Source organism: Aricia agestis, chromosome 1 (genome assembly GCF_905147365.1).
Source record: "Aricia agestis chromosome 1, ilAriAges1.1, whole genome shotgun sequence".
In the NCBI taxonomy this organism is placed as follows: domain Eukaryota; kingdom Metazoa; phylum Arthropoda; class Insecta; order Lepidoptera; family Lycaenidae; genus Aricia; species Aricia agestis.
This window is the reverse complement of record NC_056406.1, coordinates 17513656-17524854: the sequence shown is the minus strand read 5'-3', so window position 1 is coordinate 17524854 and position 11199 is coordinate 17513656. Positions and strand designations below refer to the sequence as shown.

The following is an 11199-nucleotide window of genomic DNA, read 5'->3' as shown; positions in this document are numbered from 1 at the left end:
GTGATTGTAAATAAAATTAGGTATGTTTCGTTAATAAAATAAATATTGCAACAAAATTATTTTAAAGGATATTGTAATTATTATCTTCTATTTACTTTATATACATTCAAACACATTTTCAGATATAATGAGAATATTTAAGTACACAATACATAACCCCATCTTCCCCGATTTCTATGACTTAATATTTTAAATGCGACACTCGGATAATTTTTTGCTTGAGACATCAACACAACAATCAGAACACCCACGAAAATGTTTGAATAGTGCAAGCAAACCCAAGCAAAACTGATAATTTCTGAAATTCTTGTAGCACATCTAAAAGAGCAAGTGCCATTTAAGTACAAACAGTAAGTACAAACCGCAGAAATTAACTTGGCACGTGCTTCCTGAGGTTTTCCTTAGAACGATGTGACTAGTCAATTTCTGCGTGTCATAATGTTAATTTAAAAGTAGTTCTCATAATCCTTCATCTCATAATATTTCAATTGAGTACCTACCTCCAAATCTCTCATGAATCATTTACGTCGAAGTCGTTGTCAAGTCGGGTATTATACTTTTAACTCTTTAAACCGCATCAATACGACTTGATCCGTTTATCACTGACTTCATATTCGATCACAGCTCCCGTTTGACCACAAGTTCTAGCGGCTGGACTCCCATAGGCGGGCACGGCGCGGGGGGCGGCGGGGGCGCGGGCTGCGTGTGCGCCGGCGGCGGCCGACGCTAGGGGTAGCCGCGGGGGGAGTAGTGGTGCGGCTCCCCCAGCCACGAGTCCGGGGAGGGGGGGAAGTCCGGGTAGCCCCCTGCGGCCGGGGAGGATGAACTGCTCATGTCTGACGCCCCACCAGTGCCTAGACCACCGCCCATTGCTTGACCTATAAAAAATATCGGTTAAGCATAAATTAAATAAAAGCTTTTAAAAACATTCATGTTGAATTTGAGTTAAGTCAAAAACAAAGATCACATGAATCCTACTCAAAATAGTTAGTTGTTTTGGTCAAAAGTCAAGACGCCATGCATTTGCCTCTATTTAGAGTTTGTTTTATTTGTTTTATGTGGTGTGCACATAAACCATAAAGTATATATTAAGTCTATGGGTGTGCAGCTATTCCAAAAGACGGTGACTATAATATGGCCTTACGATTGTAAAAAAATATTTATTTTGAAAAGAGTGACGTTTCAAATAAAACAATCGCATTTGTTGCTCATTGTAAAATTTGGTGATTTTGACACACCTCCATAGTTCAAATACTTAACATAAGTTAATATGTAGAGTAAGTAGTGTGGTAATAACACTACTTACTGTACATAATATACCTCTATGTAACCTGCACCCTGTAGCATGTTACATTATATTAAGTAGAGTAAGACGTAAGACGTTTTTCCTGAATATGATTCAATCAATAAAAACGACTTCCAATAACAATTCCAAGATCCGAAAGCAATAAAATTGCCGCATCAAATTATGAAATGATAATCACCGATATTAGTGTAGACGAGGTGGTCGGGGGGGTAGTGGTAGTGCGCGTGTGGGGGGGAGTGCGCGCGCAGGTAGGGCGGGGTGGCGCCGAACCGCGCGCCCGTCCCCCCGCCCCCCGCTGGTGACCCCTCCTCCCCCCCGAGCACCGCCGTGCTGTAGCTGTCGTTGCTCAGCTCTGGAATTAACATGCTATGTAAGCCGATGTGAACTAATAAGCCGATAATGGAATGCGTCAAATGGAATAATGATCTTTGATTTGATGATCTATATGCAATTAGGTGGAATTAACATTATGGATTTGTAAATTGTAATGTAGTGTTAAGGGAGATCGTTCAGTAAATATCAATTATCAGAGGTATGACCATAGAAAACTAGAGCACTATTATGAACAGCATTTTTACACAGCAGTTCCATTTACTTTTAAATTTAAGGAAGGGCATTGACAGAACGGCTGTTTAGAATACTTTCCAACGTAATAAAATTCAAACATGGAAGCCGAGTACCTACATTTTTGGGTGTTGACCGGCCATTAGGCTAGAACGTATCGTCAATGCACATTGCACACCCTTTCAACCAACAAAAGGTTTTTAAGCATAACGCAAACAATCTTACCGTGATGACTGAAAGAGTCCAAGTCGATTTTCAGTTCGTCCTTGTCCAACAGTCTGTCGTGTCTCGGGGAGCCCCCGCCGGAGCCCTTCATGGACCGGAAGTACTGCGACCAGCGGGACCTCCCCGCGTCCTTCTTCAGCCTCTTCTCTTTCGCTCTTCTGAAAATAAGGAAAACTTAAATTGGTACGAGGTACCTTATTTGGACAAGACTTCGGGAGACGTTTCAGGTTTCTTTTGTTTTTTTTTCAATATGGGAATTGGGAAACAATATTAGAATACCGGTTTTCTAATACCCAAATTCAAATTAGACCAAGGTATTTTGCTGTTTAATGTAACAAAATTAATTGTGATAATTTCGAACTGTAGGAAAAGTTATGTCGCTATGTTTATTATGCAACGTACTTTATAGGAACGATGTGACGATTAGCAAAACAGATGGCTAAAAAGACAAAATCCCCAATCGACAACGATGGCATAAAGAAGTACCATAACGGCAGCGAGAATTGGCAAAACATATTGCTAAATGCCGTATAAAAAACAGTCCCTACAGCGCAAAGTCGCGGGGAAATTGTGTACCACTTTTAACCTTATTTCTATAGATATAGAGTTCAAAAGAGGAACGATGTATACGCAGCGGGGAGTCGGTACTTGTTTAATTAATCCGCCCCCCGCCCGGTCCGCCGGGACGTGCCGCCGTACGGCCGCGCCGGATTATTGGAACGCCCTTAATTGCCTTCGCAGTGAAAATAAATTATATTATGTGCATGTTGTTAAGAAAATACACATTTCAATAAGTCTGTTGGAATAGTGGTTAGGAATTCCATGATACTTATAAGTAGACTAGTATCTACCATACAGTTCTGATAGAGCTCGAGTCTATAAATAATAGACTGTTTGAGGTGTAGAGTAGTCTACACCTCAAACAGTCTATTGTTTATAGACACTAGGTATTCATCTAAACTAAATAAAAAACTAATCCAAAAGTATTTATTATTACAATATTAATTAAAACATGTCTACTTTATAATACTGTAGAGGTCTCGTAGAGGTGCTACGAAAGTGCTACGTAGACGGATAGTATGGGCTTTGTCATTCGTGTGTCTTAAAATTACACTCATGATACAGTCATTAAAGTTACAAAATGCATTTGGTACTAAAAGCCTTCTGTGGACATTCATTTTAGTAGCTTTTTACTATGGAGAAAAAAATACCTTTCTCATAATTTAATGAGCGTTGGAAGCTCAAATTCAACAATGTGTAATAAAAAATCCGCTACATGTATCCGATCGTATAAATTTTTATTAGCAATGTTAACATGCACAATAGGCACGTTTAGCGCAGCTCTCGTGGCTAAGGTAAGTTCACACTGAACAACAAAAGCAGCGTAACACGTACAAGTATACAATCTTCCTGCATTGCCACAATTTTCTATTAGAGCTGCAGTAGTCTGTCGCTGTCGCGATTGTTGCCACGTGTAGTCGCGGCTTTAGGTAGCTGCGATAACGTTGCATTTACGAGGCGAGTCTGAGCGCGCGGCGTGACGGCCGCCGTGACGGGAACCACTCGCGCGGCAACTCCGAATAGCTTTTATTTTCCACTAAAATAGGTATTGTTGGTGTCGGAGCTGCTTACTCGACTACACCCTTTTTGTGATATGATAGTTGATTGTTAAATTAAAAGTCCTTGATACAAAAAATTATAATACACTAGATGTCCCGCGCGGCTTCGCCCGCGTAAATTAGAAATTTTACAGAATCCGTAGGTACATTTTCCCATAAAAAATATTTCCCCCGTTTTTCCCACATTTTCCTGAGTTTCTTCTGTCGTATTAGTCTTAGAGTAATAATATAATATAACCTTCTCGATAAATGATGAGTCTTACTCGATAAATGATCTATCTAACACTGAGATAAGTTTTTAAATCGGACCTGTAGTTTCTGAGATTGACGCGTTCAAGCAAACATACTCTTCAGGTTTATAATATTAGGTAGATATAGATTTTTTTAATTATCGCTTGACAAACTCGAGTCTCGATCTAAAAGACTATGAAATGGTATAATATGGTAGTGATGATGATGATGATGAAGAATGTAATTTGCATAGTAGCATATGCTTTCTGTTCTTAAAACAACGCCGAAACTCCCAAACTTGTATCTATAAAGAATCAGGAATTCTCTCAGCACCTTCCGAACCACGGTATACCAGGTATATCTCGGTGCAAAATCTTACTTGTTGGTAGCATATGCTTAGAATACTTCTCACGAAACCGAAGTCACCATATGTTTCCCTATAAGTTTTGAGGAGTTCCCTCGATTACTTATGGATCCTTCATCAGATCACCACTTTTCTGAATATAATACCAAATTGGGATGATACCCTATATACCAAAAGAAAAATTTTGAAAATCGGTTAACAAACGGCGGAGTAATCGTTGAATATAAGAAAACGAACATAACACCTCCCCCATTTTGAAAGTCGGTTAAAATTGTAGCCTATGTGTTATTTATTTAATATTTTAATCAGCACATGAATTGAATAACAAATTTTTTTTCAAATTAATCGTAGCACCATCTGTCAGGACAAACTAAAATTGAAATAGAATAATATTGAATGCGATGATAGCGCCGTCCGCCGGATCTAATGTAAAACATTCCAAAATCAACAACTCCTTATAAATAAGAAATTAATTGAAAAAACATTTTCCAGTAGACCAAACTGTAAATCTAAACCATTCTCGAATCTCCACGAACACACACAAAAAATTTCATCAAAATTGGTCCAGTCGTTTAGGAGGAGTTCAGTCACATACACACGCACACAAGAAATATATATATTAAGATTGACTGTATGTTAATGCTAATAATGAGTGCGCGATTGATGACGGTTTGTAGCGAACTACCCGAGAGTATGCACTTACCGAGACTATGGGAAAATTATGTAGGATCAGCAATGTACGTGCTAGCTCGTACAGTTGGAGAAAATTAAACATTGAACCAGAGTATTGATTCAGCCTTATACATGAGCAAAAGCTTTTCACATCCCAGCGGATTGGGGAAATGGGTCGGGATAAAACTTTGAGAAGACGGGGCGTCTAGATACTAAAAAAGTTCTAAATATTGATTGCAATTTAGCAGAACGGTGCATGCATGCATAATATGCCCTATCATAATATTAACATATTTTATATTGTTATCACCCTGAAAACAATAGTAAAATATCAGCTTATATTATGTAAATGCTTCTACATAACAATGAACGATGGTCAACCATGTGATTGTCGTTAGGATCTAAAAAGATCTATTGAGAGAGGATGATTCACATATAGACTAATGTTAAGGTCAAATAATTCTGTTCAGTGTTCAAGGTTACTAACAATGATGTCCATTGTGTCTTTTGTCAGAAGTCACAACAAACTAACTGGATATAAAAGTTTCTATTGACGACCGAACACATAATACTGCTCGCGTGAAGACGATCGTCTGACAAAAAGTTTCTTAGCATTAATTAATCCCATTGACCTCACTATCGGCTGATTTAAATAGTATTACCTACAAAAAATATACGTTTACAATACTGAGGGCCACTGCTGCTGCTGGGAGAAGATTTTTTTCTATTTTTTGCCTTGCATAATGTATTGTTGTAGTCATAATAATTCTGAAATATTTTCTACATGGATCGATCCTTTTGCCAATGGTCATTAAGGGTATTTTGATTTCGCAAACCTCAAAAATCACGCCTTATAAAGTAACCTCGCTGTCTCATGTTTACGTATAATGTACGGTGTGTAATCTACTACCGTGCAGCATTATTTGGCGTGAAGGCCGTAAGAAATAAAATATATCAAAATGTAACATTCAACTGACCATTTCTAAAACATGTTAATTCGCTTGCATGATTCCAAACTGTGCATGAAAAATTAACTATCGATATTCAAATTGATTTTCACGGTTAGGCACAGTTACACCTTAGTTCTTCACGCTTGTTATGTGATAAACTTCTGCGTAATATTCTTAAAAGACTTTTATACTTAATTCACTTTTTAGGCTACTTTGGATAGCATACATCAGCAATACATTTCACAGCTTTGTAGCACCTCCATCGGGGTATTGCAGACACAATAGATTTTCAATTGTTATGCACTTGCACTACGTTGTTTCTAAACTTTTCTACTACACTTCCATGACATAATTGATCGTACCTATGTCTACATAACATAAAGTAGTTACATAATGCGCTTTATCTCGTGTCAGTTGTTCTCCGGGTTTTGGGTCTCGCCTAAACTGTTTAACTACACACTAAATGATAAAACTGTAAAGTATAGTTACAGAAAAGATAAAAAAATATATTTTTAAAACGCGCTCTTGTGACCGTATGAAAAATGGAAACCGAATTTTGCAGTCACATTGTCACCAACTGTCAGTCATCACGTACCTGTTCTGGAACCACACTTGCACGACCCGCATGTCCAACCCAGTGTCCTGCGCCAGCTGTTCCCGCACGTGCCTCGCTGGCTTCGGGCTGCTGCTGTACGCGCTCTTCAGCGTCTCCAACTGTTTTGCCGTAATTGTCGTCCGCGGCCTCTTACTCGCCGCGTCGCCGTCTAGCGAGCCGTCACCTTTATGTGTGTAAAAGTAAGGTGATTTTAGTAAAAACCCTGTTAATTAAAAGAGAATATACACCATGCCAGTTAACATTATGTTCCTTAAGCGCACCTTTATAAAAATAAGGTGATTTTAGTAAAAACCGTGTAAGTAAAAGAGAATATACACCATGCCAGTTAACATTATGTTGGACAAAAAAAAATTCCAACTTCTCGTCAATCATGGCACTGGTTGCCATTGCTGTTGTCGTATGGAAAAGCAGAAGTAAGCTAATTGATCGTTCGAATTCTTTATTCTTACAAGGATAAAGAGCACAAGACTTAACTATTTTAGGGTAGGTGTGTCTGAGAGATAGATCTCTCGTCTTTATGTAGATTTAAATTTTGTCGAGTGTAACATTCACTTCATCTCTACAAACTTACCTTTCGCTCTTGCCGCCTCGTAGTCCGGCTTACAGACGAGCTTCCCGTCCTCCATGAGATAGAACTCGTCCCCTGTATTGAGGGTCCTTGCGCAGGCGGCACAGGCGAAGCAGCGGAGGTGGTAGACGTGCGCCTGTGCCCGCCGCACAACCTGCGTGGGGGGAATCCCCTGCCCGCAGCCCGCGCACTTGGTGCCGAACCGCCTGGGACAACAGCCAGATACACCAAACATTATCAACGTGAATGAAACTTGGGATAGATTAGAGGGGGATTTTTGATAGAGCTTCCACTTATGTTGATCTGTGAATAATTATTAAAACTGAATGTGTGCAAAATTTAAGCCTACTTTGTTTAAGATGGCATCAAAACTGTGCTTTAATGGCCTTCATATGTGGCTATAGAAAGCGGAATATTATACTACAAATTACAATGTTACTTGCCGTGAAGAACCTAACATAGAACTTAACTTAGTTGCCCAATTGAACTGATTCATCAGCATATCTTATGTTAGTACATATACATGCAAGTAACATAACAACATGACTCATACATATCTCGCTAACCAGCAAAATGTAAAGAGGCTTACTTGAAAAAGTCTTCAGTGCAGTAGAGCTGGTTGTTCCTCGCGAAGCACTTCCCTGACAGCATGGCGCGGCACTCCACGCAGCGGAGACAGCCCGCATGCCAGGTCCGGTCCGACACCTTCAGCACGTACCGGTCCACGATCATCTCGTGACAGCCCCCGCATTTCGGTATACTGGCTGGAGAGAAAGAGTTGTTGATAGTGGTTGTATTGAGCAGGCTTGGTTCAATATTTTGTTTGTACTGTAGGTTCTTAGTAAAAAATCACGTTTAACAGCGTGAGAAGCCTAAATGCTATGTTTTAATTAACACATAATTCATGTACTCTTTCCTCTTTATGTATAATACAGTTGAAGTGTATTAATAGCTAGAATAATAATAATTGGCTTACTGTTTAGGCTAGTGCTCACTTGAGACTCGACAGTCTTAAGACAGACTATAACGTTGAGTCTAACTCTGACTGTGTTTTTTGTTGAATCTAACAAAAAACACGAAGAAACATTAAAATAGTTTATATTACAATAGTTTTAAGACTATCTGTCTGTGTGTTTGGTTATAAAGTTAATCCTTGGTTAACTTAAAGCCCACTTGTGTCAGTCAAGATTAAAGTTATTTATTGGTTAAATGACGCGTTATCTTTGTCGTTTTTGTACTTACAAACAGCAGGCATGATAATATTTTAACCCAGATTGATAGTAAGTGGGTCTAAGTTTGGTATACTTAATCTTGGAGGATATACAGATTATTATATCAATTAATTCAATTATATATCCCCGAATGAATCACACAACAAAACGAATAAAAGAGGTTACTTATTGTTTGTTTGCATACAGTTTGGCTGTAAGAAAATTGTATTGACTGATTTTGATTTTCTTGTGTGTCTGTGTCATTTCTTCGAATTAAATCCAAAAGAGTTTGTTTGTTGGTATAATATTATTTGGCATAACGCCTCCGTGGTCTAGTGGTACAGAGCGCGGCTGATTGACTCGGAGGTCGTGGGTTCGATTCCCGCGTTGGAAACATGTTATTTCCAAGTTTGGTTAGGACAATGCTGGCTGATCACCTGATTGTCTGACAAGTAAGATGATCCATGCGTCGGATGGGCATGTAAAAAGTCGGTCCTGCACCTGATCTCTCGCCAGTCGTGTCCGTCTTCCGTCCCACTGGGTTATGAGAGTAAAGGAATAGAGAGTGCTCTTGTGTACTGCGCACACACTTGGGCACTATAAAATTACTCCTGCGTAGCTGGCCTGGTTTCAATGAAACCGGCCACCGTCACCGAAATCGAAGTGGGAGCTAATATTATTAATATTTGGCATACCTAATGCCTCCGTGGTCCGGTGGTTTAGAGCGTAGCTCTTGACTCGGAGGTCGCGGGTTCGATTCCCGCGTTGGAAACATGTTATTTCAAAGTTTGGTTAGGACAATCCTGCGCCTGATCTCACACCGGTCGTGTCGGTCTTCAGACCTACTTGGTTATATTATTATATAGTATAGGAATAGACAGTGCTTTTGTGTACTGCGCACACACTTGAGCACTATAAAATTACTACTGCGTAACTGGTATGGTTTCAATGAAACAGGCCACCGTCACTGAAACCGGTGAGGGAGTTTTTATTGTAAAGATTTGTCAACAGAAAATAAACGGTTAAAAAAATAATCATTTTTTTGAACCGAAATTTTACTTAACTTTTTTTTACCATTTCCAGCATATCGTTTATTACTTAAAATTATCTAATATTTCTACCAGGACGTATGCTATTTATTCAGTAGCAGCATAATTTAGGCAAATAATAACACCATCACCACTTTACTGCTTTTAAATAGTTAGTACCTCTACAAAACCTGTTTAAAAAATCAACATTTTTGACCAACACCAGCCCTTGAATATTCATTCCCTTACCCAAGTTTTAACCTAGATAGTAATATCACTTTTTCACTCGCACAACACTGCACTCACTAAAGACTACGTATCACAAAATCCTAAGCGGGTTTTAATTAATTTGGACACAAGACTAAACATACATAAATGTACAAAGATCACTGTATACAGATATGACAATTCATATACAGAAACTGCACTTCGAGATGAAACTACGCATATACAAAGATCACACTATACAGAGGGGCTACGTACACAGGAACACTTCAGGCAGGTGCTCCAGCTGTATCGGCGGTACGCGCATGTCAATCTCCTCCTCCGGATACATCATGGAGCCCAGCATGTCTGCCCCGGGCCGCTGCGGCCAGCGCACTGCCGCACTCACCCCAACCCCTGTGGACGCTCGCCCGCGATTGGCCGCGCACTGATAACGCCACCACGCCTATCGATAAGAACCACCCATCGATCGATTCTACACGCGCCATAAGAAAGCTTTGTTGCGTTGTGTAATGAAATCTTTCAGCGTTCAAAGCTTCAGTTGTTGTTTCAGTATATTTGAAACAATTTTTTATGAACAAAGTACTTTAATCCTTCGATCGGGGATTCTTGGAAATGCTATTGTATTCTATTGTTGTCGCGATCACCGGTGCTCATATGGGACTTGAAGGATAAATACAAAATATCATATTTAAATCTGAGATTTTTCAGCTACATAACAAACAGTCAGTAAATATTCAGCTACATAGCAATATATCTATAAGATATAGCCTAAATCCTTGGAGAACTAAGGTCCTTAGGTGGAGTCTAAGATCTTCCGGGTTAGTCGAGACATACAAATAATGTTGTAGGATATATTATTATCGAAGAGAAATATTCTCATTTCTCATGTAATTAATTAGGTAAAATATTATAAAATACTGGGGCACCATGGCCGCGACTTCGCCAGCTCAGGATTTCGAGTATATGTATCCATATCCATGGGCGTACCCAGGTTCTAGGCCAGGGAGGGGCAAATTACCCAGGTTCTGGGCCAGGGGGGGGGGGGGGCAAATTACGCAGATTCTGGGCCAGGGGCAAATCAGATTTTTTATAAGCTATGTGTTTATAAAGAATAAAAAAATAATAATTTTAAGTTGTATTGCAAACAAATGGCAAAAAATCGTTATTTTTATAGATGAAAGTACTAGATAATATACTTAGTAGGGACGTCAACATGATCGAGGGGGGACAGCTGCTCCCCCCTTGCCCGCCCCCTCGGTACGCCCATGTCCATATCCAATATAATAAATGCAAAAGTGTGTCTGTTTGTCTGTCAGTCTGTCTGTCTGACAAAGTGCTGAACCGATTTTGCTGAAATATAGTTCAGTTTGGACATAGGATACTTTTTATCCCGGAAAAATGTACGGTTCCCGCGCGATATACTGATTTTGGCGCAACAAGTAATTGCGGTTTTCATCTAGTTACTTCCATGATGGATACATAATAATTATTACCTACATAACTTGAACTCTAGCGATTTTGGTACCGACTGCAGAATAGCTTTTGAATGGTAGATTTTTATATCTTGATATTTTGGAAAATTCACACAATATCTTTATATCGGGATATTATTATTAC

General features: G+C 39.3%; 1 protein-coding gene across 3 annotated transcripts in view; it reads right to left on the bottom strand.

The window, feature by feature from the left end:
* Positions 1-537: 537 nt before the first annotated feature.
* The window catches only part of LOC121731244 (LIM/homeobox protein Lhx3), a 44882-nt gene continuing 34220 nt past the window's right edge, over positions 538-11199 (bottom strand). Inside the window, exons 1-7 of one of the 3 annotated variants that reach the window (XM_042120609.1) lie at positions 9838-9932; positions 7705-7879; positions 7119-7321; positions 6527-6710; positions 2096-2253; positions 1485-1658; positions 538-878 (exon numbers count right to left, since the gene is read on the bottom strand). In XM_042120609.1, the coding sequence (XP_041976543.1) occupies positions 727-878; positions 1485-1658; positions 2096-2253; positions 6527-6710; positions 7119-7321; positions 7705-7879; positions 9838-9925 (1134 nt within the window). In that variant the 5' untranslated portion in view covers positions 9926-9932 and the 3' untranslated portion in view covers positions 538-726. Of the gene's footprint in view, positions 879-1484; positions 1659-2095; positions 2254-6526; positions 6711-7118; positions 7322-7704; positions 7880-9837; positions 9933-11199 lie in introns of those variants that run through there. The other 2 variants (XM_042120600.1, XM_042120617.1) reach the window with 2 other exon arrangements.